The 26892-nt window shown below is 37.9% G+C and overlaps 4 protein-coding genes across 7 annotated transcripts; 3 read left to right on the top strand and 1 right to left on the bottom strand.

Annotated features, from left to right (window-relative positions):
• Positions 1–152: 152 nt before the first annotated feature.
• Positions 153–3330, top strand: LOC116305266 (protein arginine N-methyltransferase 9-like). The gene is made up of 2 exons (XM_031715140.2): positions 153–2454; positions 3253–3330. Exons 1-2 carry the CDS (start codon positions 153–155, stop codon positions 3267–3269), a joined length of 2319 nt encoding a protein of 772 aa, XP_031571000.2. The 3' UTR covers positions 3270–3330.
• On the bottom strand, positions 2953–11374 carry LOC116305267 (solute carrier family 28 member 3). Of its 2 annotated transcripts, none has more exons than XM_089038457.1 (11): positions 11119–11374; positions 9223–9406; positions 8589–8760; positions 8036–8177; positions 7334–7525; positions 6763–6924; positions 6430–6686; positions 5731–5899; positions 5228–5407; positions 4215–4395; positions 2953–3908 (listed from the first exon to the last, which is right to left on the bottom strand). In XM_089038457.1, the coding sequence occupies exons 1-11, from the start codon at positions 11134–11136 to the stop codon at positions 3832–3834; spliced, it is 1734 nt and encodes a 577-aa protein (XP_088894583.1). In that variant the 5' UTR covers positions 11137–11374; the 3' UTR covers positions 2953–3831. The 2 variants fall into 2 exon arrangements, with proteins under 2 accessions (XP_088894583.1, XP_088894585.1); XM_089038459.1 differs by lacking the exon at positions 11119–11374 and adding an exon at positions 10941–10990.
• On the top strand, positions 8621–22301 carry LOC116305274 (uncharacterized). Of its 3 annotated transcripts, none has more exons than XM_089038460.1 (5): positions 8621–8727; positions 20277–20403; positions 20626–20812; positions 21094–21317; positions 22052–22301. In XM_089038460.1, exons 2-5 carry the CDS (start codon positions 20286–20288, stop codon positions 22099–22101), a joined length of 579 nt encoding a protein of 192 aa, XP_088894586.1. In that variant the 5' UTR covers positions 8621–8727; positions 20277–20285; the 3' UTR covers positions 22102–22301. The 3 variants fall into 3 exon arrangements, with proteins under 3 accessions (XP_088894586.1, XP_031571013.1, XP_031571015.1); XM_031715153.2 differs by lacking the exon at positions 8621–8727 and adding an exon at positions 17258–17380; XM_031715155.2 differs by lacking the exon at positions 8621–8727 and adding an exon at positions 18675–18758.
• On the top strand, positions 12530–16021 carry LOC116305273 (C-type lectin lectoxin-Lei1). The gene is made up of 3 exons (XM_031715152.2): positions 12530–12798; positions 14820–15038; positions 15530–16021. Exons 1-3 carry the CDS (start codon positions 12633–12635, stop codon positions 15736–15738), a joined length of 594 nt encoding a protein of 197 aa, XP_031571012.1. The 5' UTR covers positions 12530–12632; the 3' UTR covers positions 15739–16021.
• Positions 22302–26892: the final 4591 nt, after the last annotated feature.

The following is a 26892-nucleotide window of genomic DNA, read 5'->3' as shown; positions in this document are numbered from 1 at the left end:
GTTGCCATGGTGACTCAACGTGACCGCTGAACAATAATACAGCTGTTTCATATCTGCATCAAAGATGGCGGCCAACACCTTCAAGATCTTCAGAGAACTTCACTAGTTTTCGTCTATGATTTTCCACATTTTTAAGGCAAAATTTACCAATTATGAATGAGAAAGAGGAAGACGAGGTTTCAAAGTACCTTTCTGTAGCTCGAGAATGCATTGTTCTTGAAAAATACGCCGAAGCATTGGCATATTTCGTCTGCCTTGGAAACATGCAGCCGGCAAGGAAGAAAGAGTTTGAGTCGGATTTTATGGCTGCTTTGTGCAAATGGACCGAGGTTTTAGAACAACACGGGGATTATAAAAAGATGTTGAACTGCTTTCAAGAAGCAGCAGTTTTGTATCCCGATAATGAGACTCTTTTGAACAATGTTGGTGGCGTGCTTTTTCGCCTGGGATTCAGCGACGAGTCAGCTTCTTTTTTTCGTAAGGCTTTACGACTCAACCCGTCAAATCTCCAAGCGAGGGAGAATTTAGAAAATGTTTCTAATTCTCTGGTCGAGCGATGGCACTTTAGGATGCTTAATGATCGAAAACGCAACCTAGCTTACAAAGAAGCAATAAAAAGAGCTATCGCACGAGGATATGACACAGTTTTAGATATTGGAAGCGGAACGGGGATTCTAAGTATGTTCGCCGTACAAGAAGGGGCAAAGAAGGTTTATGCATGTGAGTTATCAAAAACAATGTATGAAGTTTCAATCAATGTGCTGCGAGCCAATCAGATGTTAGATTCTATCCATCTTATAAACAAGAAATCCACAGAGATGTCGGTCGGGAAGGATTTGCCTAGTCACGTGACTCTGGTTGTTACTGAAACCATGGACTGTGGTTTACTTGGCGAAGGAATCCTTAAAACCATTTCGCATGCTTGGGGGAACTTGTTGGTACCTCTTAAAGACTCTATGAAGTCAAGTCAGCCTGCGTCGAGAGTTATTCCATCTGGAGCTGTGCTATACGGGATGGTTATTACAGCAAGGGATATTCGTAAGCAGAGTAGATGTAGAACATTGATCTCTGGTGTTAATCTATCAAAGGTTCATATTATTGGAGGAGATCAACTCGAACCTCAAAATAACAACTCAGATCTTGTGATTGAGGATCCAGTGGAGCCGTATACAACAGAATCTCTAAACACTCTTCCCTCTGGATACAACCCTCTCACTGACACATTTGTCATAACAGAGTACAATTTCTGTGATACCAGCAGCTTGGATGCCAAGAGAGAGCTAACCTTAGAAGTCTCCGTCAAATGCTCTGGTAATGTTGATGCTATAGCGGTTTGGTTTGACCTTCATCTAGATGAAAATGTATGCATTAGTACTGGTCCGAGTGATGATTCTTTATGCTGGGAGCAAGCAATATTTCCTGTCCATCCTCACCATTTGGTTAATAAACGTTCTCATGAAGTGGACAATGAGATACTGATAAATGTAAATGAGGGAGATTCTCTTACGATAACAGGAGTAAGAAGCCAAGAGTACCTGCAGATTCAATGCCGTGATGCAAGTCCAAAGAAGAACATTGGAAGGGAGCTACTTGTGCCAACCGCTCCGTATGGATGTCAGGAAAATGTCAATCAAGATCAACATGTTACAGCCTTCCCAGCACTGGCCAAAGAAGTAAAAAATAATTGTAAAAAGTCGCCATTAAAGGCAGAATCCTTAGCGGTTCTTCCTCCTTCCTACCTTTGCAGAGCAAACGACACATTCTACAGCTCTTCCCTTCAAAGTGCAGTTCTAAACTCATTCAAAGAATTAATTTTGTCTGAGGCACAGGCTGATGGAGGTGTGTGTGGAATCAAAGTGCTTGACAATATGAATGGGTTACCACTTTGCTCAGTACTTGCAGTTCAAGAAGGTGCAAGTCATGTTCTCATAACCAACCCAGGAATAAGTATCAATGTGCTGGAAGAAATCAGAAAATCAAACGAGATCCCAAACAGGATTCATTATGGGCCAGCCAAGCTTGAAGATATTGCTCTTGATGGAAGAACTTGGGACATCTTTATCACTGACCTAGTTGAGCCATCAGGTGCCTTAAAACAACAAGCTATTGAAGATATAGTATTCTCACAAGGGTGTTTACTAAAGCAGGATTCAGGCCTTGTCATCCCAAGAGAATTCCAAGCCCTTTCTATGTGTATTGAGTCCCAGGCGCTCATGGCTTTAAGCAAAGTTGTCAACAATGAAAATACATTAGGTCTAGAGATTGGGCGATTTATGAATGAGTTTCAAGTGTCGACACAAGTCAATATAGACCTGAGTACATTAGAGTTTACTGCTCTCAGTGAAGAGTTGGAACTTTTTGACATGGATTTTATGAGAGATATCTCACATGACGAAGAGTTATTGGAATTGCTTGTAGTGAAGAAAGAAAAGAAAGTCAAGATGCTAAGAGAAGGTACAATACATGCAATACCTTATTGGTTCAGGATTGGATTGACTAAAACTGATTCAGTGCTAACGTACGGTAGGGGGCATGAAGAATCGCATTGGAGACAGGCCGTCTTTTTGTTGGCAGAACCTTTGCATGTAAAAAAAGATGATGAGATTGCCATTAATGTTAGAGTGAAGGACAGTTGTATTGCATTTGATGTCAGGAGTGCTTAGATTGCTAAATTCCGGTATGAATAATTACACACCAAATCCATTATTTTTTATTTCAGGGTCACATGTCAGTCCCCTTAAGATCCATTAATACTGTATAGATGAGGTTAAAAAAAGAAACCTGTTCTCTAGAGAATGACATGATTTCTGAAATGCTAAACAAATTTTTATGTGCCCCAAGTAAATTACAATAGGTTGACTGTCATTCAGGTGTCTAACTCGTCACCTGTAAAGAAAAAAATAATGCTAAAGGAAATAACAAATTGAAAAACATGTAGCATGTAAACTTGACTATTTACTTATAAATTTTATTTAGATTAAAGATTAAAAAACTACAAAAATATTTCTCTTTGTTTTTTTTTTTAGGTTGTCGTCACCCATAGAAAAAAAAAATGCTTAAGGGAATAACAAATTGAAATACATATAGCATGTAAACTTGACTATTTACTTATAAATTTTATTTAGATTAAAGATTAAAAACTACAAAAATATTTCTCTTTAATTTTTTTCTAGGTTGTAACTCTTTGCAGTCGTTATTAATCAGATGATCACAATATTTTCATCTCCTCCAAGTCCATCCTCTTTCTTTCAGGTATTTACAGCAGCTAGTCGGGAATATACTTCCTATACTCATCGTAATATCACTATAAAGCCACAAACATATTCAGAGAGGACATGAAGGCTTCGTTACAACAGGTACCAAGCATCAATATGCCTTATAATCATCTTTAATGCAGTTAATATAGAGCGTTTTCACGTGACGTCACAGCGGCCATTATGGGGTACCAAAACAATACATTTTCTATCATCCAGGAATTGAACTCTATTTTTATGCAAATACTGTGCAGAAAGTTTCTATTGTGTATGGCTGCCTTCTCATGTGAGTGAAAACGCTCTATAGGGGTCTTATAGCAGCTAAGTCATGGGGCAGGAAAAATGATGTGAGGGACCGCTGAGGGGGAGGGGTTAGGGGGCTATGCCATTTTGTATACTAGTCTTATGTTTTCAAATCATGGCCCTCTTGGGTGCTCTGCAGTCATCAAATGGTCATCATAATACCCCTCTATACAACACCCTTCTTTGTTTAATGATGCCTTTGTATAATTCTTTATTTCATAAGACTATTTCTTCTCCCCTTCTGTTGTTCCAAGTCGATTCAAGTTTCAAAGCCCTATGATGATGTAGAGTTTGCCAATGTTCCATTGCTGAATGGTGCGGTTTTGTCCATAGAATCATCATATAAAAACCCTGAAAATTCATTTACAAATTGTTAGAAAAAAATACTCTTGCTTTGTTTTGTCTAAGATATTCAGTTCTCCCTCCCTCCTTCCTTAGAAGAGAAGAAAGTAAGAAAGAAGGTAGCACCTCTGTAGACTTCTCTTTGGGATCCCTGTGTGGTAAAGGGGATATGTTTACAGTCCTCCCCTTAGCTACCCACCACAGGTAGCCCGCCAAAGGAACAATCGACAACATGATACTTAAAATCAGAGGGAGAGGACAGCTACAAAGAAAGCTAAAGGGAAGGGGAAAAAAAGTGAGAAAACACAGGGTTACCGGCAATAGAAGCTGTCATAAAGCAAGCAATGTTAGCTGCCACTAGGGTCCTTATTGCTATCTTCGCCATATCCCTCTTTCTAGTTGGTGCCATCGGACCCAGTCCACCAAGAAGAACTCCCAGGCCTAAAAAGTTGCTGAAGCCACACAAGGCGTAGGTAGCGATAACCTCCGAATGTGCCTGTATGACAAAAATGATGCATCTTGTGAAACACTAGCAAAAGGAATTGTGGTCTATCTTGGGTATACGAACCCATATACAAAATATAGATTAGTAACTGAAGGTTTTTGCACTGAAAGGTATCCTAGAGTCTTACTAGTGTTTCTGATTATGTTGGTTTGTTGATGGAGAAACTTTGCTGTCATAGGACAGAGCTGTAGCCTCTCCCTCCCATCTCACAAGTACATATTTTTCATACGCGATTGGACGTAGGCACAAAACATACTAAATCTCCACAATCTACGATTATGAGTGGTGCGGAGTGCCGTGAGCATGTCGGTAACAGCTGCAGTCATTCTGATTGGACGATTAGCGTCTGCGCTGCCTGTGATTGGTTTTTAAACGAACATTATCAATATTGCACCCTGACCATGCAGTAATATTTCCCACATGCTCTATTACAGCATCGTGATGTTTATGTGGCTACCATTTTAACAATAGGTTTTTTTGCTTGCTTTGTTGATTTGTCCAATAGCATTGTTTTTTACGGGGGGTAGGATCACGTGACCTGTTGTTGCAAGAGGTCCATTTAAATAACAACCAATCAAGACAAATTACGCCATCTTACGTCCAATAGTAAACCATTTTTTCTGGTTTATGATTGGCTGAAACTATTTGTATAATTACCGATATACTACCTTTTTATCTGGTTTATGATTGGCTGAAACTACTTGTATTATTACCGATATACTACCTTTTTTCTGGTTTATGATTGGCTGAAACTATTTGTATTATTACCGATATACTACCTTTTTTCTGGTTTATGAATGGCTGAAACTATTTGTATAATTACCGATATACTAGGGCCACCATTTGGGGAACCTCTGTTCTTGATGTAAGGTGCCATTTCTACGTATCCAACCAACTCGTTAAGAAACACTTTGATTCCAAGAAATTTAGAAACAGCTCGACAATCTTGCGGTTCGACACCCATCAGAAACGCCACAGGTACAAAGATATAAGAACAGATATTCTGAGAGAAAAAATATTAGCATTATAACATAAAAAATAATACGGCCACCCAGTTGGTTGAGCATCGGACTCAATCTCTTACCCAGAACCTGCGTTTCTTCTGGCCTGCGGCGAAGAACCAGAGGTCTGGCATAATCCATTTTTGGCGCATGCGCAATTTTCCGGAAGTGAAATATAATCAATCGGAAAATCATGCTCTTATATCGGAAGTCCAAGAAATCCTGGTCTTCAAAACTGAATTATGCCAGTGCTCTCGTTCTTCGCCGCAGGTCAGAGGAAACGCAGGCTCTGGGTACGAGAGTGCATCAGGATCTGACAGCGTACCTCAAAACTTAATTCAGGATATCCAAACAGCCCACCAAGCCAGGAGAGGACTCCATTGAAGAATGCAATGTAAGCAAAGAATGTTATGAGCATGGCGCCGACGTTAGCGACAAGACTGACAGCCGTGGAAGCTCCTTTGGCAGCAGCCTCGATGACATTCTTCTCTCCTCTGTCAAACGAGAAAAAAAGATGTTGAGAAATTGTGCACCATATCAAGAAAACGCATACCGTTGGTATCAGTATTGCGTAATATTGCGCAATCTTCCCAGCTACAGTGCAAAGACTTATTTCGTTCCTACTTATGTTTCCTGGTCTGTGGGCAAGAAATCCAGACGAATTTAGCCAAGAACATGCCAAAACATTTTGATTGGATAAAAAGTGATATCGTGCGCTGTGATTGGTTCAAGGGATGTCATCGCGTGTTGTACCGTTCATAACCTACTTTTTTAAAGAAAACTACTTTATAGGGCGGTTTTTGTATGAGTGGGAGCTACAGCACGTACGCTTTACTACATGCCATAACATTGAAATGGCTTCCCATTGTCTTCCAGTAATTCATCCAATCACAACGCGCAGAATAAGGCTGCGAAAAGATACGATACGGCTACGAATTGTCCGTATCGTTTCCCACTCATAAGAAAACCGTTGTAATGGTAGCCATCGAAGACACCAATAGATCTAGCACCAGGCAGTACTTACTCATTTTCCACATGGATCCCATCTTGTGTTGCTGTCTCTGGTGTATCAGTCTCGGGGTAAAACAGCTTTGAAACAGCGAGTGCCGCTGGTGCCGACATAACCGAGGCCGTGATCAGATGAGAGGCCTGGACACCAAACGATATGTAAATCGCTAATACACCACCTGCCACGGTAGCCAGGCCGCTTGTCATGACCGCGTGGAGTTCGGAATCAGTTAGATGAGCCAGGAACGGTCGTATCATCAGTGGGGCTTCTGTCTGATAAAAATGATGTCAAAAAAGTTATCCTCCAGGATTTCTGTGGTAGAGAAAGGTAGAGAGAGACTGAACTGACCTGACCAACGAAGATGTTTCCAGCAGCTGTTAGAGACTCAACACCAGACGTTCCCATAGTGATTTGCATGAGCCAAGCTATCTTGGATATCATTAAAGGCATGATACCCAGGTAGTAGAGAACAGAAATAACCGAACTGAAGAAGATGATGACGGGAAGGATCTGAAAAACAAACCAAAAAGTATTCGTAGGAACTTTCGTTTTTAATTTTAACTAAATTTGTAGCCATATTGGAGGACAGAAACAACTATGTAATGTTTTTTCATTTAGAGATTTTATCTCCCAGTAAATAAGAATTTAGGCCGGTTTACACAGGTTGATCTATATTAGTCGGGCACAAACTGTCCTATTTTTTATATTGTAGGTCGTTTTGCGCAGGTTGATCTACGAACCTGTAAAAATCGGGCACCAAATTTAAACTGGTCATAAAATTGCTTGGAGACGCAGAAACGTAGAAGATCTTTTTTCAAATAAAAAGTAGATGTTAGGCCTCAGTGATATTTTCAAGCACAAGAGTTGAGTTTGTTGTTCTTTCTTGTGATCGAGTTACTTCGATTCTGATGGCGCTTACCTTAAACGCAATCGTATGTTTTTCGTAATCTTCACCAAACACAAATTTCGAGCCTTGGTTGGTATAATCCAGGAAGACAGTGACTTGATCTCCGATGAACTTGAACGTTGAATATCCGTGTGTGGTGCGTAAAATAACGAAGGCAAAGATCACTTGTAGGGCGATACCCCATATCACCGGCCGCCAACGAACCTGGTATTGGTAGTGAAAAATGTAGCCATTAATAGATTCAGCCAATGCGCTATTGTTAACGTTGACCAATCAGATGCAGGGCAACTTATTTGATTGACAGTCGTATATATTATAATTATTATTAGATTCAGCCAATCAATTGCAACGACGTGTCGCCATTAACTTTGATCAATCAGATGCAGGGCAACTTATTTGATTGACAGTCGTACATATTATAATCATTATTAGATTCATTAACTTTGACCAATCAGAGCTGGGAAAAGTCGACTGATAATCGTATCTGTATTACCTCAAAGAAGAAAATCTGTGGCAGCGTAATTCAAAGATTTGTGCATTCATTGGTTAGCAACATCTGGGCGAAGGGGACTTTGTCCTATGACTCATTCGCTCGAAGAACTAGCGATAATAAATCTCAATATATCTCTTTCACCTCTTCCCCTCCCGTTCCCTCCACGCCCATTCCCCGCCCATTCCTGTCCCCTCCCCCAAGACAAATCACGAAAATGCTACCTTTCTTCGATTAGCGGAGAACAGATAACTGGTTCCTAGGAAGACAGCCATGCCTCCAAGGGAGATGAGTTTTCTTGGGTTTCTCGAAGTATCGTACCACAACCATACAGCAAAGAGCGCCAGTGCGATAACTAACACCACCCTAGAAGGATAATATGTGCATTAACAAGAGATATACCATAGTTGCCACAAGCAACACACTCATTAGCAACAAATGCGTATACAGGATTCAACATTGATGGAGAAAGGTGGGGGAAGGGGGGAGGGGAGGGAGGGGACAACTCCCCAGCTCCTCCATACACAATAAAGGGCCTCCAAAACATCCTCCCCCCTTCTCGGAATATGGCCCATGATAACCCAAATACAAGATGTTAGATGGCAGGAAGAATAAAATCGTTTTACATGAGAAAGAATTCAATTCCCGAGAGCAAAAGGATTTTATTTTTCCGCCATCTAACCACAGGCAGTCCAAGCTGTATCATGGGCGCCGTTCCGTAATGGTGCAAAGCCTCTATTAGAATAAGCAATAAAGTATTACTCTTATCTGACTGACCATCTTATGATTTTCCAGTTTCTGTTGACTACGACGAGAACTGGCAGACAACAAGAGATGTAGATCCTTTCACCACAGAAATCGCGAACGAACATGTAAACGAGAAAGAACCACAGGACCATTGCTATGATGAACAGAGGTAGGGCTTTATCCAAACCACTAACACAAATGGCTACGAAAAGAACAGTTCTGGTTAGAATGATAACGATATGAGTGATTAATCCATTATTCAAATTTATCGATACCGTAGACTGAACCCGGGAGCCTGAAACAACCTCTGGGCTAAAGTCGAGTCACAGATTGAAATAGCATTTAGAGCATTAGGTTTTTCGGAGGGAGAAAAACTTAGCATTGCGATGACGTCATGGCCTTCATGTTGGATGAAGAATTTCTCTTCTCGTGTCATCCAAAATGGCGGTCAAAACGTATAGACCTCTTGCAGCACGTCGGAATGCAGCTCAACCGTGGGGACAAAACAATAGGTTCCAATTCTCAGGAGATTGTAATTCTTTTGTGTTTTTCCCCAGATTGAGCAGCTTTGACGTCACATGCAAGGGTTCTATTAGGGATTACTCATATATAAAATCTCTACGAGTAGAACACAGAAAGGTAATGATGCTAAAATAATTAATACCTGCGATACTTATGATCAGTAATACATTTGCTATAATGACTGCCTTGACTTGAAATGAGTACTCCGTGATGAAGAATTTTAGTCTTTCCCTTAAAGGTCTCTTGCCATCGAGCTTGGAAGGTTTTCCCGCGCCTTCAAGGTCCTCGTTGCTTTGCCGCGCCGAATCTACATTTTTTAACTCTATCTAAAATGAAAAAAATAATGACAGTTTTGATAGTTATGTGTTGGCCGCCGATTGGTTAGATTTCGTATGGTCATCTATATCATATGGTATGAGCGTACCGTAACCATGTAACATGATTGGTTGGTGTAAATTTTCATAGCGAACCAATCAAGTCACGTTAGTGAGGTCCTTTGACTGCAAACGCTCACCACAGGCAACCCATAAAATAAATTTCGACTGTAACCCATTGTAACATATATGTCTGTATATGTTATATATGTCATCGTCACCTTGTAACTGGAGCATGGCTCAACCCAGAGATCAACAGTGAGGTCAACCAGTAAAGTATTTTCCTTATTTATATTTTTTCTTCATTTTTAACCACCATTTTGATGATTTTCGAACTAAACACTGAAAAAAGATCGAGTTGCGTTACAAATTAGCCACATTTTTTAGTAGGGTCAGTGGATCAAAAGCTGATGGATGCAGTGTTCATTTTCAATGTCGTATGCACGCTTTAGATTGACGTCCATCAAAAACTTCATATTTTCCTGTGTTTGACGACTCCATACTCTGTTTACTCTGTTAACTTTGGTAAAGAGTTTCAAGTTTTTCTTTGACAAGCGGAAAATTATAACTTGCACTATATCGGAAAAAGCCACAAGATATCTTTTTTACTACTAGTTCATTTATGTGTGACTGAGAACCGGCTGAATGCTAGTTCTGCTGCTCAGTATTAAAACAAACCACGTGTAAAATGAACAGGTAATCACAACTTATGGCTAACTTCCAAGAATCGCAAAAAGACGTTGAAAAGAAAAACAAAAAGCCTATAGTACAGACAACAATGCGAAGATATTGGTACGATAAAAACTGAAAGAACACATGGTTGGTGTTATTGTTTCTCTTATGTCATTCAAAGCTGACGGCGGTTAACTTGTTAATATTTAAAAAGATATAGCTAGCTAAAAACTAGTGTGAGCTGCGTCGGTGTTTCTAATGAAACAGTAATGATGAAAAGGTAAATTATACACCGTGAAAAGATGAAAAAACTTACTGACGTTTCGGACGCTAGTCCTTCGTCGGAGTAAAAGAGAAAGAAGTGGTAGAAAGGAGTGTATATATGATAGAATAAGACAAAAGAAACCAACGAGAGCAAGGTAGGCAAGGAAACAAAAACAAACAATCAAAAGACAAAAGAAATGTTTAGTTGAAAATAAAGCGTTCATTAATATTTACTTGCTTATAATTTTTGGCAGAAGTTTGTTTTAACTTTTGAACCAGAGGTTTATAAATTATAATCAACCAATTCGTGTGACCAAATTAATTCAGTAATTAATGATCGATCAAATCGCAACGAAAGTATTTAGTTTTCGCTTTGCTTAGACGGGGCTGTCTTTTTATTTCTGGCCTAGTGCAAGCTGATCTTAAGTGGGGCCTTCGTACTCAGGAGAAAATAAAATCTAAACACGAATAAACGAAATGCCTTGAGGATAACTTAGACATGGAAACAGAAACTGTCCGAGTGTTTTAGATAATAACTGCTGATTTATACCTCATTCCCCATTCCTCATTTCCATGCATTCCTCATTCTGGGTTTTATTTTTGGTCGTGATAACAATGCATCTAGAATTACGCAAAGTCATGCATAAAATGAGCAGCTAAATTACAAAGTAAAATTCTCAATTATCATTGACTTAGCTAAGGTTTTTCAACGTAAATATGAAACTTACTGATTTCCGTGACGCCATCTTCTTCGGTAGAATGAATCTTAGCTCTTAGGTCGGTCAAGCTCGAACCTTATGCAGATACCTCTAGATTTAAATCGTAGCTATAAATTGCCTTCCAAGGTCTTTCAAGCCTGATAAGCTGTGCAAATTTATATCTTTAAAGGGTTCCTATTAGTTTAGTCTTCACAGGCAGCCAAGCAAACCCTGTCTGAAGTCAGAAATTAGAGCTTATTGTTTTCGACTTCAACCGTTCGCTTAATCAGATACGTTTATTTACATTTGATCTTGTAATTGTCCAGATGGACAAGGTCAAACCGTTAAAAACTGGTTCTAAAAATTTGAATCACGCGCGCGTTTTTCCTTTATCTCAAGCCCTAGATCGAGCACGCAATGGTTACTTATTTTAGAAAACTTTTAACAAAACCATTAGTCATATCAAATATTTGTTAGCTAGAGAGTTCGAATATCAGTTTCTATGCAAAAACTATGTATATAATTTTTTACCACAATTGTAAATTTTCTCGCGCGCTGATTGGTTAAAAAACGTCGTAAATAAGAGGCCATACCAACAAATGGCGTCATGCAAGATTTCGTGCAGTCTATTTCCTAGAGTTTTGTGAGTTTTGTAGTAAAAAACAAATTTACGATGGTTTAGCGTGGTATGTCCTCTTATTTACCACGATATGACGCCAAACGTTGGTCAAAATTAGTTATGGACCCACTCGGCTTACGCCTCGTGAGTCCATAACATTTTGACCAACTTTTGACGTCATATCGTGGTAAATAAGAAGACATACCACGCTCAACCATCGTAAATTTGTTAAATTTAGCATATACCACTTGTGTACTTCCTAAGAACGCGCGCGCTCATTGGTTAATTGGAGGTGAATATTGTACGATATTCACCTCTGAATCTCGAAATATTGAGTCGGCAATAAAATGGAATCTGCCGGCAATCAATTTGCTGCAATTTCCGATGAGGAAATTGAAAAAATGAAAGTAAATGCCATTCCTATCAGTGGATATGGAGAATATTTACCTCGCCGCTCGAAGACTCGCGTCTCGGTAAATATTCCCCGATATTCACTTCGCCTTCGGCAAATAATTGCTAAACGATTTTAGTTCAATTTCATGACCATTTTAAGACGTCATCCATGATCTACAAGACGACAATCAATATGAGCGATTTTTTTAACAATAACAAAATAAAAAACAAGGAAAACGGTTCTTAAAAAAACGATTTCAAGCGCGCACTCGGTGCGTACGCTTGCGATTTGTCTTTCTATCGGTCTGTCCTTTTATTGATCATAGCTATCAGCCAATCAGATTGCAAGATTACGCTCGACTTTTAAAACTGACAGCTTTTGACATTTATTCCCTATACGCAGTGACAATTCTTTAACAATTGACATTTTTCACGTTGAAACTCGAAAATTTTTCGGTCTTTTTCCGCGTTTGTCGTGAACCTTTTCGTTGATACAACATTTTGAGAAGAACACATACCGGACTAAACCGCGATGTTTAGACTCTCAGTCTTGTTCGTTTTGGTCGTATTATGTATGACTGTTGAGGGAAAGTACGTAGACCTTGGATCCAACCAATGTTCATTTACAGCCTTGACGAGGAAGATTAGCAGCTTGGAGAAAAAGCTTGACAATCTTCTATTGTTGTGCAAGTGTTCAGGTGAGGGGATGATTGCTTGGGCCACACATTGTTGAGTTGAGTTGAGTTGAGCGTTGTGTGCATAGGATATTAAATGTAGTGGTAGTGCGTGTGAGCGAAAAGTGTCCCCAATTAGTGCGAAAGCGCTAAAACGACTAGACACTTAAGAGGCAGTCTCTGTAAAAGCGGCCCACTGCATTTCGGGTCAGAAAATAGTTTTCCCTCAAACTTTTACCATAGAAAGGTAATTACTAGTAAGTAATGAAAATGACTTTATTTTCTCGAAATTCATCAAAATGATTTTTTTACAGCGCATAAATCCTGGACCACCGTTATCGCTAAATTTGCATTTATTATCAATTGAAAATTGCCCATATTCAAGTCGTCACTGCTCGCAAAATATTAAAAGCTTGAACAAACTATTATTTTTCCTGACTTTCACATTCATTCTCGTGTCAAAAATAAGCAAAATTTTGAATGTAAAGCAAAAGGGAAAAAAGGAGAAAAATAAGTATTCATACCCATTTGACGGCTTTTTGAAATCAAGACAAACTCCCCCTCACTAAAAAGCTTTTTTCTCCCAAGTCCAGAACGGGTTACTTACGTTTTTTACTTCAATCTACTGATCAAAGTTTGATAAAAGTGGATTCATAAAAAAATTTTGCGCTTTTTATGTATCTTCTTCACAGCAACCTCCTACTTTTTCGTGTTTTTACCAAAATGTCTCATGAAATATGCAAATTAAGTACTGAAATAAACTATAACTAACCATTATTACTTGCTTGAATTTTACTATATCCGGTGTTAACACACTAAATATGATCTTATTTTCCATTTTAAACTACCTTGAAGTAAAATCTTCTCCAAAAAACACGTTATGATGGCGTTTGACGCGGTCATGACCTGTTTTAAAGTTTATGCAAATTACTTATTGATAATGTAAACAAATTTTTCTAAATTATATTTTTCAAAACTATATTTCTTTTCTTTTATTGTCTTGAAATAACTTTAAAAACTTGTCAAAAAGCATCTATTTTAATATATCTGATCTTCTTAAACAGCCCAGGTGGTCCAGGATTTATGCGCTGTAAAAAAATCATTTTGATGAATTTCGAGAAAATAAAGTCATTTTCATTACTTACTAGTAATTACCTTTCTATGGTAAAAGTTTGAGGGAAAACTATTTTCTGACCCGAAATGCAGTGGGCCGCTTTTACAGAGACTGCCTCTTAAAGAAAGTGATTTATTTATTTATTTTATCTGTTATTTTAATTTTAATCATTTGTCAAAACGAATGTTACTGGATCATGAGATCTACGCTTTTGTAGATTGAGAATATGTGGACCGCATAGAACTTATGGAATACATGAAGATATAGAAATATAGATAAGTTATAATGCTTGGGAACGAGGTTATTCCGGGCGATAGCCCTTGGAATTAAATTCGGAAAAATTAATTTCCGACCTCGCTGTTCGTTTCCCAGCGAGGTCGGAAATTAATTTTTCCGAATTTAATTCCAAGGGCTATCGCCCGGAATAACCTCGTTCCCAAGCATTATAACTTATCTATATTTCTATATCTTTTTGTAGATTGGATCGATTAAGAATCAATCGGAGGAATCAGTGATAAGAATTTTTGATACAAACTGTGAGATCTTTGTTAGTAAAAAAAACTCTCATGGCTAATCACCACCGCAAGTACAGCATTGGCGCAGCTTAACGGAGTCGAGCATGTGAAGGTGCCTTTGGCCGCCGCTATACTGTCCATGTATGACCCAGGAGCACAGCTCTAACCAGTTTGAACTAGTTAGGTTGAGAAAATATACCGTTTGACAATACTCCATTTTACAGTACCGTTCAGTGACCACGAATGATAGTTCCTAGCCGAGGCTGGAGTTGCTGCGCATAGCAAAACTAAAGTTTATCATGCACGGTAACTACAGCTTCGGCTAGGAATTTTTATTCGTGGTCATTGAATGGAACTGTAAAATGTAGTATTCTATAATAAGTAAAGTTTTTAAAAAGTTATACATTTTTAATCAGATTTTTGTCCAGCTGGTTGGACAACGTACGCCAGTTCGACGTCATGTTACCGGTTTGTTAACAGTGCTGTAACTAAATGGAAAGACGCTCGTAAAGCATGCTTGGCCATGGGTAGTGACCTCGTCAAGATCGAGTCTTTAAGAGAGAACATCTATGTCTTTAACTTGGCACGATCCTATGCCTACAAGTCGGTGTACATGTGGATCGGTTTACACAAAGGTATTATTATTATTGTTATTATTATTGTTAATATTATCATTATTATTATTATTATTACTATTACTATTATTATTATTATTATTATTATTATTACCAATTTGGTATTTAGTGTTTTACGACTGAGGCATTATCGTACCCAAGGCTCAGCTTTCTAACGAAATAATCTAAAAATTTTGATTTTTCGCTGAGAGGGGTCTGGGTACGGGAATGCGACCGAGCCTCCTGTATCAAAGCAGTGAATCCTGTTAAGAAGTCATGCCAGATTCCGATATCTAACCGAAGAGAATCCGGAATCCATACAAAGAGTATTCGAAATCCAACCAGCTACAATCCAGAATTTAGGCGAATAGAATCCGGAATCCAACCGACGAGAATCCAACATAAAGAGATTCCGAAATCAAGCCGAGGTGAATCCGAAATCCCTCACACACTCAGATCATCATGTGACACGTCGGCATGTCAATAAAGTGTTCATATTAAATCATTTTCAGATGTGAACAAGAACTTCGTTTGGGTGGACGGATCTACAATGTCTGGACAGTACACTAGATGGCACTCTGGCAAGCCCAACAATGGAGACGCACAAGAGGATTGTGTTCACTTATACCTGGCCAACGGTGGGTACTGGAACGACATCCGCTGTAACTATCCAAACAAAGGCGTTTACATGTGTGAAAAAAGTAAACAAATTTCCGGATAAAAAAATTTCTTAGGATCTTGAGCAACACTTTGATAACATAAAATAATATCAATAAAAAGTGCCTGGCCTGCTCGAGAGGGGAGGAGAAATGAGGAGAGTAGAGACATTCTTCCCCCTCCCTCTCCTCCTCCCAATGTAGGGTAGGGGTTCAACTAGGAAAGTGGTATCGTAACATAAAAATTAGTGAAAAAACACAAGAGGCACGTAGTCAAATAAACTCAGCAATATCATGAATGACTGTAATTAGTGATAACTTGAACTTAATAAACGCGACGAAACTCAACAGTCTTTATTCTTCTTTTCTTGAATTTTTGGTGCATCTAACAAAAGATATAAAACAAAGATTTAAGATTAATCTTTTTAGAGTTTTGGAGAGCCTGTTTTGAATAAAGCCATCGATCTGTTGAAGGTGCTGTCTAAAGCTGGTAAAGCGGTTTTTAAAATTCCACATCCATTTTCTTCGTCCGAAGTGAATCTACGGAGCTGAAACTCGGCCAGGATCTTGTAAGATAATTGCCCTTTAGTGTGTTAAAGTTTCAAAATCGGGCCGAGACTACTTAGTGTCGGTAGTGGATTTAGTGGCTATAAGCTATTCAAACATGCAGGGCACAGAACCCCAACTTGTAGGTCGAACGAACGCTTAAGCAGCTTCTGGGCATGGCCAACTCACAGATCCAATCCTAAATCACTGAACCTCTGGGCTGATCTAAGTCAGGGCACGGCTAACCTACTTGAAATTAGATGTAGCTTGTCCCCCCTGCCCGAATAATGAGGTATTTTCTGCTTATAATTGAAATCGTTTATCTTAATATCGTTATAAACTTTATTTTTATTGTTGCAGTGACGGCAGATGTTCAGAGCCAAAATCAGCTCACGAACCACGTTCAATACTAATTTCAAGTTGTTTTCTGAAAAATACCTTTATAATATATTTCATAAATATTGATTGAAAAAATCATCTTTGGGCTGGTAATCGAAATTATTTATCAAAAGAATTTCGTGGTTTCAACATCATAAAAGATCTTTGGACAGTGGTCCGTTTTTAAAGAAAATGGAAAACACTTTCTTAAATATTCTCCTTTTTTACGAGGGGGAAATGGTTCTGATGGTAAAACGCTCCAGTTGCTACGGCTCTGAAATTGTGTGATTTTAGCTCTTGGTGAGCAAGAAATGCATGTGCATGCGTAGGAGTTGCTAAATCCCCCGACGTAGCAGCCACAAGAACAATCAAACATTTGATTGACAATGCTACATTAACATGAAAAGGTACTAAAACTGATCAGGGGCTCTTGTGATGATAAATTTTAAAAAAAGCCATGCAATAGCGAAGTTCAAGTTTCTTTTAAAGGACCTGAACGTTGTTTAGTTTATCGAAGTTAAAAACGCATCTGAAAAAAAATGTTTAAAGTCCATTGAAGCTTAGGAATTTTTTGACGTTTGTTTACCATTAACTTAACGTCAAGAATTTCTATCTAAAGTCAAATACAAAATTCCTGAATATTAACGAGACTGCCTTTCCTTTGATCATAAATCCAGGGCTACAGCTTTGCGAGGTACAGTCGACTTTAATCAGCGCGGGCTATAAAACAACGAAAAAATATTCAAAACTTCTTGCACATTTAGTTGCAGAAATATCCCGAAGGTAAGATTCCGCTCTCGTTCAGTTTATGCAGGAAAAAAAGTTAAAACTTGCAAAGCTTTATTAAAGGTTTTTCGGTAGTTCTTCAGTACACTATCTATTTTTCAAAGGCGTTGCTAACCGCTAAAAAAGAGAATTTTTCAAAGCAAAATATCGGATGGAAAGTCATGGGCTAGTTGGGAAGAAATAGATCCAAAAATGAATTGAAAATTCTGTTGCTAGGAGAAGATTTCCATTGTTATGGCTAAGCATCTTAAACAACAATCCATAAACCGTTCTAATTGTCTTAACTAATTTTTTGGTCGTAAAATAATTCTATGAAGATACACATAACTTAATTTATCAAGTTTGTCTCGGACTGCCAATGTTTTTAAAGCAAAACTTAAAAGAAATATTGCAAGTGTTTCATTGCTGCTTTGCTGAGAAACTTTGAAGTAAGCCCAGAGCTGTTAGCAAAGCTTCCATTCTAGACCAGAAAATTCAGTACAGAAATTACCAGATGTCTTATAGTCAAAGAGTCATTTACTTAAACAATGATTACTTATGGTACAACATGCAGCTGTATGGGATAACAAATTATCGTGATATTTCCCTCATAGATAGAATTTAAAAGGACTACATTAAGTCAACAAAATTGAACAAAGCATATTTTCTGTACTTAATAGGGTTCTTGTTTACTTAAATTGAAAAATATTTTTGAAGTCGGTTCCGCTGAAATTCAAGGCAAAAGTTAATGCAAATAGATAAAAAGGTCGTAATGAGCAAAATTTTTTTTTTTTTTTTTTTGGAAAAAAGCCGTACTTACAAGACTTTAGGCAGGCTCCAAGTAGTTTATTTTCCCGCCATATTCATTAATGAAATGCCATGGTTACTAAATAAACAACGAAACTTGTACTCCAAATCACCTATTCTTTGATCTCAAGGCACAAAGATAAAACGGTTGAAAAAAGATATGAAATGTATTGGTGACAAAATCACTTGTTCAGAGTTAAAACAACACCACACTGATTATTGAATACGAATATCGATCGTCCTTGAGATAATTACAATTTATAGAATTCAATCATAGATCATTTTCTCGATAGCATTAAGCTATTGACATAAGTAGAAATCTTGGTATCCTTCAACCAATGGGAAAACAGAGACATAAGGCATATGAAAACGTTAAAATCAATTGATTTGAAATTGACAGTTTCGCACGGGATAAAGGCTGTCGGCTGGGGTCATTGTCATGTCCGTAGGTAGCCATAGAGTCGACTCAGACTTTTAATGTAGGCGGTGTTTACGTGCGATATCTATAAAAAGTTTAGCGGACTTCTATATCTACAGTTCTATATACTAAAACTTGAGAGACGCCGGATTAGAAGCCGACTGTTGATAGGTAACCTCTTCTTTTTCTTTTTCTTCTTTAATTTAGTGTGATTCTTAAACTAAATATATTTTGCAGGCAAGAACATCGGTCACAAACAAAAAAGTCTAACAATCACTAAATTCTACAGTTCTATATACTAAAACTCTATTCGATCTATGAGTTATCCGTGCCCTGACTTAGATCAGCCAACAGGTTCTTTCAGGGCTCGATCTATGATTTAGTCGTGCCCTGCAGCCCAGAGGTTACTTCAGGGTTCAATCTGTGACTGGAAGTAGCCATGCCCTGACTTAGATCAACACAGAGGTTGTTTTAGGGTTCAATTTGTAAGTTAACCGTCCCAAAAAGTTTCTTTACTCTTTAATAAAGAAAAAGCTATCAATTACAACTGAAATAGACTCCAACATCATGCCTTTCCTTGCTCGAAGAATCTCTCTCGTTCCTCTCGTTTAAGAATCGTTAACGAGGATAGATATCCTCGAGTTTCTTAAGAAATCTTTTTTAACTTCTATTTATTTTGCAACTATTTCACAAGTGAATCAGAAATAATTTTGACGCTTAAATATAAAGCGATAGATATAATACTGCCTTATAAACATGCAAACTTATTTCATAATGAATTTTGCCCAAGAAATAATTTCCCGAGTTCGTAAAGGTTACGATATTTGTTTAGTTTGGTAAACTTTTGAAAAACGATTTTTTTGAAGAAAGTTCTTTTTATGCCTTTCAATGATTTCCCTTAGTTGAGAGTTGCTTGAAATTTCCAAACCTTTAAACTGCTTTTTTGATTTTAATTTAACGCCTCACCAAAATCTAAGTAAATAGAATCAAAGTGTAAAACCATTTAAAACAGCTTAAACTCTCTTCATATCATAATTGTAATGTTTTATTTTGCTAGTTTTTGAAATTTTTATAATTTTTAAGAAAATGGAATGCTTTGTTTCAATGAACGACGTTTTTCAAAGTAAAACACAAAATTCAAAAACAAAGGCTGGCGTCAAAGGAAATTAAATTCGTAGAAGGAAAAAGTAAATAGTTTCATTTGGACTGTTGACCTCTGTCTTAACTATCTCATTAATATCCTATGTAAGACATGTTTGCTCGGTTTATCACGCTTTTGACACGCATAAAGCACAAGCTTTACGTCATCATGAATTAACCAATGAAACAAAAGCACATGCTAGGATCACGTGGCAAGCACGTGAAGAACTTCAACTTTGTACTCGGCTGACCAATGTACGTCAATTATAGCAAAGTAGCCAATGAAGATCAAGGAAATTCACGTGCTAAAAAAAATGAGGCCTGTTTTGTTAGTACGACCAACATGGCTGCCATTTTTTTTTTTTTTTTTTTTTTCCTTTTTCTACTCCGGATCAATTAATGCCGCGCATGCTCAGTAGAAAATACCAGGATGCATCAATCTCTTACCCAGAGCTCTTATTTCTTACTGCGCATGCTCGACGAAATAATCTAAAGATAAAAGCTTTCCTTTGGGATAATACGCGTTTATCTTTATTTATTCTGATGCAGAACTCCACCATGAGACAAATGCTAGTTTTATTTGCCTTGACGCTTATCTTATCCACGGAAGCGAGAGGGCTGGGCAGAAAAGATGAAAACGACCTGGAAAAACGTCTTTTAGATCTGACTGAATCAGGTGAGAAAATGATTTTTCTACTTTTTAAATTTTTTTTATAGGTTTCTTTCTCATTCGTTCCTTTCCATTCTTTCTTTCCTTTCTTCTCTTTTCTCATTTCCCCCCATTTTTTCTCCCTCGATGTAATCATATTTTTGTCTGTACCGGTGCAATTTTGATCGACATTTCAACCCACATCGTACATGTGATTCATATATCATATATATATTTGTATTATTCTAGAGGAGCCATTAGCCGTAGAGCGTGGAGTCTGCGAGGCCCAGTTTGTCAAAGTTGGATGCTTCAAAGATAACGGCCTTGGATCAAACAAAGTCTTGAACGAACTCCTCTTCACAGATCGAAGTAGGCAAAGTCCTAAATCAAGCGGGAAACTCATAGACTGGAGTGATTATGAATCGTACTTGAAGGAGTAAGTCTACATACTGTACTTTTTTCCACGGACATCTTTTTACGGTCGTACGCACGGATATGATGGCACCAGGGGAAATTGATGAAAATCAATTTTCTCACGATGACGTCAAGTAAACTAGCCCGAATCCCTAGGGTCTTGGATTTGATTTCGCGACGCAACATTGATCCGACACATATGAATAGAGTTTGTTGAGTCCCTCCCTTGATTCGAGGGTTATTCTCCTGGTTCTAGCTCCGGTTACGTTAAATAATTAATATCAATCATCTATCTTCTTATAGCTTAGCATGTCGATGTGCAAAGGCAGCGAAGGCGAAAGGCTACACACACTTTGGCCTTCAGTATTATGGTGAATGCTTTAGTGCACCGGATGCTTCTCGCGTTTATGCAAGGGATGGTGCTTCTTCTGGTTGTGTTAATTCATTTTACCAAGCATGTAATGCGGAGGACTCAAATAACTGCGTTGGTAAAGCTCACGCAAACTTCGTCTACAGGATACCTGAAGGTAAGTGAACTGTCCTGGAAGCGTCATATTGACTCGGGAATCTTCCGCTTTTCTTAAAATTATCGTGAATGCCAGCCTAATATGAAAATACAGAAGAAAGCACACGATGGCATTGGTGGCGTTTCTTTTGTATTTCCATGTAAGCATGGACATGAATACAACTTAAACAAAGATAACGACAAGTTATCTGTAATGGGAAAACATCGCACTTCAACGAATAAGGTCTTACAATACGAAGACACTAACTGAGAAAACTTTCAAAAAACTAACCAATCACGATGTAGAATGAAAACTCTAGCCAATCAGGTCCTAGAACACAATCAGTATCACATTCAGCCAATCAAACTCTTTCATTCATTCCCACGGTTGCACTTACTATCTAGGTTTTTCTCAGGTGTCAATGATATACGCAACCAGTTTCAAGCATTCTGATTGGATGAGAAGTAATCTCGCGCATTGTGATTGGTTCATTAGATGTAACGATACTCCATTTTACCGTTTCGTTCAGTAACCAAGAATAATAGTTTCAAACCGAGGTTGGAGTTACCGAGCATGATAAACTGTAGTTTTGCTATGCGCGGAAACTTCAACCTCGACTTGATGAACTATTATTCGTGGTTAATGAACGGTACTGTAAAATGGAGTACATGTATTCTGTAACACGGCAAATCTTTAAAAATCTTTCATTTTTGCATTTTTTTATTCATCGTTATTTTCTCCGTTTATTATTTCAGAGGGCAGTGGAGGTGGCCAAGTAGACTACAATGGCGCCTACGATGCATAATGGAAGAATATTACACTAAACTAATAATCCCCTTTGATTGATTCATTAGAATTAAACTTCCGTTTGAGGCCGTGAATCTGGAGTCTGGACGCATAGAAAATTGAATGTCGTGTTAGTGTTTGTTACTAAAATGGGAACAATGGAAAATCCATATTCTTAATGTATTTATTCACCAACTATTTTTCTTTCTTTCCCTTTTTTTTTTTTTTTTTTTTTTTTTTTGTTTTTTTTTTTTTGTTTTTTTTTTTTGTTTTTGTTTTTGTTTTTTTGTTTTTTTGTTTTTTTTGTTTGTTTTTGTTTTGTTTTTTTGTTTGTTTGTTTGTTTGTTTTTTGTTTGTTTTTTGTTGTTGTTTTTTTGTTGTTGTTGTTTTTTGTTTTTGTTTTGTTTGTCTAGGACATTTTTCACTTTTTGTCTTTTGTCTTTCTATTCATCTTTCTTTCTGTTTTGCTTTGCTTTTATTTTATTCAGTTTTGATTTATTTTTAGCCTCACAGTCCTCAGATCGAAGTTAGAATTCTAATATATCAAAGTAGGATTATTTATAAGCACATTTATCACCCATTAATATTCCATTATTTCGTTCTCCTTCGTTCCTTCCAAGAAAGAACAGACATACTTTTAAGTGAAATTCTGTTATCAACGAATTAACATTGCTCTCTAAACAACTTGTTTGGAATAGGAAAATTTCTGGGAAGAAATTTTTTGATTGAATTTACGTATACTTTTCGTTTCTTTAAAAATATAAAGTGTTATTAGTCTTTGGTGCTGTAGTTGACTTGGTTGCTAATAAAATGTACTTTGAATCATTACTGAAGCTAGAATTCCTTGAGTGAGGGAAAATATTTCAAATTTTATATATCCTCCTAAGGTAGGGATTCTACGCGCATGATGATCGACTTCGGCTCAATATCAATCCCTTTGAGAAAAATTTTTCTGTTCTATATATAGAGGCTTTGCACCATCACGTGATGACAGACATGACAGGAGGCACAACAATAGAGTCTTTTCCCCGTGGGAAACTGAATTCTTTCTCATGTAAATCAGATTAGACCAGATTCAATTTCTCCTGTCATGGCTGCCATCACGTGATTTGGCACAGTCTCTATACGTAGTGAACTGTTTTTTGGGATTATTTTTTATTGATTGCTTATTAAGGACCATACTTCCAGACATCGAGTGCTGAACCGTCGTATGGCAGCGCGAAGCATTTACGGCTACGCCGGAGATTTCGACCCCGACACCGCTATCCCTGGATTTACAGACTGATCAGGAAGCTCGGCCAAAGCCTAAGGGAGAGGTTAGTCGGCCCCTAGACCGTAGATGATTAACCCCTTGCTATGACCAGCATACCCGATAAATGGATTTTTTCGCTGATCTCTTAGCATCCATAATCGCTCCTCTCCATCTGGGACGCGTTTTGAGGAAAACATTGAAGCGTTATTTTCTGATTCTTCGCGACACTTTGACAGGAGGCAGTATTGATAGGACAATAAGATAAGAAAAAAACTGAAAGAACTAGCTTAGTGGACAGTCAGCTTAGTGAGGAAAATGCTTGTTTAGCGTCCAAGCATGCGCACTAGTACAGGATCATCAGGATCGAGGTCCACCTCTGAGGTCCGGGTTCCCAGACGCCCCAGCCAAGCATGTGAGCTGAGTTTGGTTAGTTCTCTTTCTGACTCCGATCGCGTGGTTCTTCCCTACCCTCCGGTTTTTTTCCCTTAACTTAAAGCAACCCAAACTATTTCAAACTGGTTAGAGCTGTGCTCCGGGGGTCATACATGGGTTGTACGCAGCTGGTAGCGGCGACTTCGCATGCCTTCAGTTCGAACCCGTTAAGATGGGCCAAATGCTGTATTCAATTGTGGTGGTGTTAGCGATAACAAGGTTCTTTACAGTTGAACAAACACATTTTCTTTTTTTCTTCGTTCTTCAGTATACTTTCTCTTGCGGTTTTCAAAGCGACGCATTGGACGCCATTTTGCGACTAAAACCTAGCTTCAGCACAGGGCCAACTGAGCCATACTATTTACGCTAAAAATACATAAACAAGCACAAGAATTATATTTACTGGACATTTTTTATATTATTTGCAATACAAACCACTAAAATTGGAGTTTAGTTTCTTATCCAATCATTGGTCGCCACAGGGCTCCCATAAATGAAGCAGGGAAAAAAGTTGTGCAGAACTGTCTGCCATCTTGTTCTTGGTCGTCGTTTATCGGTTGGAAAAATGGCCAAATAAACACAAAAATTCGCTTCAAAAGTTTGAAAAGACTTAAAAGAAACAGCACTTGGTTGTCGAGAAGCATTTCTTGAGGGGGAGAAGGCTTTGAAGTCGTCTTTTGAAAGAGTTCAAGAGTCTTTAAGCTTCGAGTTTACTGCACTTTGGTAAAAATGGTAAGTGTTGAATAAAATATTTAAAAGACTTAGCTATTTTTGAATGAAACTATGAAAACTATCTGGAATGAAAATAGTTGTTAACAGTTTCTTTACAGTAGAATATATTATATTTATAAGCTTCATTATGACTCGAAAATCGTTAGTTTAGAAAGTGCTGTGTATTTAAGCTTACTTTAATGAAATTTTAAATACAAACCTCGACCAAATACACAACTAATTGTTATTATTGCTAAATACCATGAACTTCATATTTAATGACTTTTAAGAATAAAACGAAAATAAATGATACATTAAAAAATTTAAAATATAAAAATTTCAAAAGAAAAGCTAACCTCATAATCCAATCAAATTTCAAAAAATCGTTCAGATTATCATAGAAATAATCTTTTTAAAATCATGATTAAGGTGTTATACTCTAAAAACTAGTTTACAAATAAGGCTAGCAGAATTGATTTACAATGAAAGTTTTTTTTTTACGAGGAAATGTGTTGTATGTTGAAGCAAGGTGTGTGTGTGTGATCAGAATAGTGCACTCGCCTCTTACCTTCGAGGTTCCAGTCGGATTTCATTCCTAGACCTGCCATCACTAATGTAAGTAGTATTTGTTAGGTTGCTACCTTGATGATCGTCAAGGATTATCGCGAAACCTAACGTGGTAAATTCATGGTTCTAATTCCCCTTAGTTACCGTTGCTAAGTCCCACAAGCTTAACAAATTAGCTAGAATATCTCAGAATTTAAAATTCTGATCGCGGAAAATTGATTATAAATTGTTTAAATAGTTTACTGTCCTGCAAAAAGAATAGAAATTTGCCTCATAATCCTTGTAGTACTCTTTAAAACAGATACTGTTTAGTTGCTTGTGGGACAAGATTTTAATTCCATTGGGAAAACTTTTGCAACGGTGATTGGTTCGCTAATGTTAGTTTTAGCCGTGCCCTGACTTGATTAATCAGCCCATTGGTTAAGTACCGAGAATGGAGGCAATAAGTCCCATACATATTAACAGCCCAAGCAACATAGGTTGGATGGAAGCTTAAAAAAGTATGTACACTGTGTGACTGAAATCACAAGGGATTGAATTACTATGCTCCATTTACCAATCAAGCCACACTTCAGGGGTTTTCTGCAGCTTACAGATATCCGCCAAACCAGTGCTCATTGGTACTTTCATCACTCTCAGTCGCTCTAAACGCGGGATTGGCATCACTACAAAGCCTTCCAAAATTGTTTTCGCTTCGAACAGCACCTTGTCTAGCATCAAAGCTACAGTCCTTGAAACTATAACTGTCAATGTGTAATGCCAAACGATGATGTTGCTGCCAAAAGGCCGCCGTGGTGGACGATGCTTTAAAGCCTCTGATGTTGATATATTCTACTCTTTTACAAATCCCGCGGCCGATAAAATTTAAGATGTCAAAAGCCGAGAGACTGACTCGCAAGTAATCACGGAAATCGACTCCATATTTGTTAGTACTTGACGTCACTCTCCAGTGCGTTGATTGGGTGAATAGGAACTGCATTCCAAAAGGCTTCCCAATTGGGCTCATCTTGATTGACTGGAGCCTCTTCAGTAAAGCTTATGCTGCAGAATGCTTTCTGGTGTCTGTTTTTATATGCATGGGACATGATTAGAGTCCATGCAGAACGCGGTTCAGAGGTGAGGTCACACCAGACTGGATAGGAATCACCACTGACGTCTGTGATGATGTAGATACCATTTTCTGTTGCTCCGTTTCGAAGGTGATCCACACACGATCTTGATTCCTAAAGAAGTGGCATGAGAGAGAGTTTTAAAGCATTACTTACAAATGACAAAACGAGGAATTGAAACCGATGATGACAGAGAGAGAGAGAGAAGGTCACTAAAGTACTACAGGACACGCCACATGACCCAAAAGAATGAAGACAAAATATTTCTGGCTTTATCGTCATTATGATCAATACTTTCATCATATTCATCATCATGTGGATCACCATCATGAGTGCATGCCACTTTCATCATGCATGTGCAATATGCAATCATCATCATCATCGCACTCACGAGTTAGCATCTACACCATCATAATCTCCATCTTCATATCATTCATTCATCATCATTATTATCATCAATCATGTCATCATCACCACCACCATCAGCCATCATTATGGGGATCGTCATCCATTCCATTTATCGTCCTCGTCATTATGGGCATGATAATAAGCAACATCATCATTGTCATCAGTAATCATCTTCATCATCATTACTATCATCACCACCACTATCATCATCATCATCATCATCCCTCGTTATCGTTCAGCCATTCATCTTCTCTTCATCATGAGAATCATCATAGTAACCATCATCATTATCATCATATTTTCCTGGTTGAACAGATTTAACTCACCTCAA

Source organism: Actinia tenebrosa, unplaced genomic scaffold (genome assembly GCF_029948245.1).
Source record: "Actinia tenebrosa isolate PJP-AT-01 unplaced genomic scaffold, QUT_ActTen_1.0 PGA_scaffold5__44_contigs__length_20552954, whole genome shotgun sequence".
Classification (NCBI taxonomy): Eukaryota; Metazoa; Cnidaria; class Anthozoa; order Actiniaria; family Actiniidae; genus Actinia; species Actinia tenebrosa.
Note: the sequence above shows the minus strand (reverse complement) of the source record. Positions and strands in the feature narration are given on the sequence as shown.

Excerpts from the sequence above, each read along its gene's own strand:
- LOC116305274 (XM_089038460.1), top strand. The coding sequence starts at position 20,286 with ATGAGACAAATGCTAGTTTTATTTGCCTTGACGCTTATCTTATCCACG. Across the intron at positions 20,813-21,093 it reads TATGAATCGTACTTGAAGGA|CTTAGCATGTCGATGTGCAA; the intron begins GTAAGTCTACAT and ends ATCTTCTTATAG. Across the intron at positions 21,318-22,051 it reads CGTCTACAGGATACCTGAAG|AGGGCAGTGGAGGTGGCCAA; the intron begins GTAAGTGAACTG and ends TTATTATTTCAG.
- LOC116305266 (XM_031715140.2), top strand. The coding sequence starts at position 153 with ATGAATGAGAAAGAGGAAGACGAGGTTTCAAAGTACCTTTCTGTAGCT.
- LOC116305267 (XM_089038457.1), bottom strand. Across the intron at positions 7,526-8,035 it reads TCTCCGCTAATCGAAGAAAG|GTTCGTTGGCGGCCGGTGAT; the intron begins GTAGCATTTTCG and ends TACCAATACCAG. Across the intron at positions 6,687-6,762 it reads GAAACATCTTCGTTGGTCAG|ACAGAAGCCCCACTGATGAT; the intron begins GTCAGTTCAGTC and ends CATTTTTATCAG.
- LOC116305273 (XM_031715152.2), top strand. The coding sequence starts at position 12,633 with ATGTTTAGACTCTCAGTCTTGTTCGTTTTGGTCGTATTATGTATGACT. Across the intron at positions 12,799-14,819 it reads ATTGTTGTGCAAGTGTTCAG|ATTTTTGTCCAGCTGGTTGG; the intron begins GTGAGGGGATGA and ends ATTTTTAATCAG. Across the intron at positions 15,039-15,529 it reads GTGGATCGGTTTACACAAAG|ATGTGAACAAGAACTTCGTT; the intron begins GTATTATTATTA and ends AATCATTTTCAG.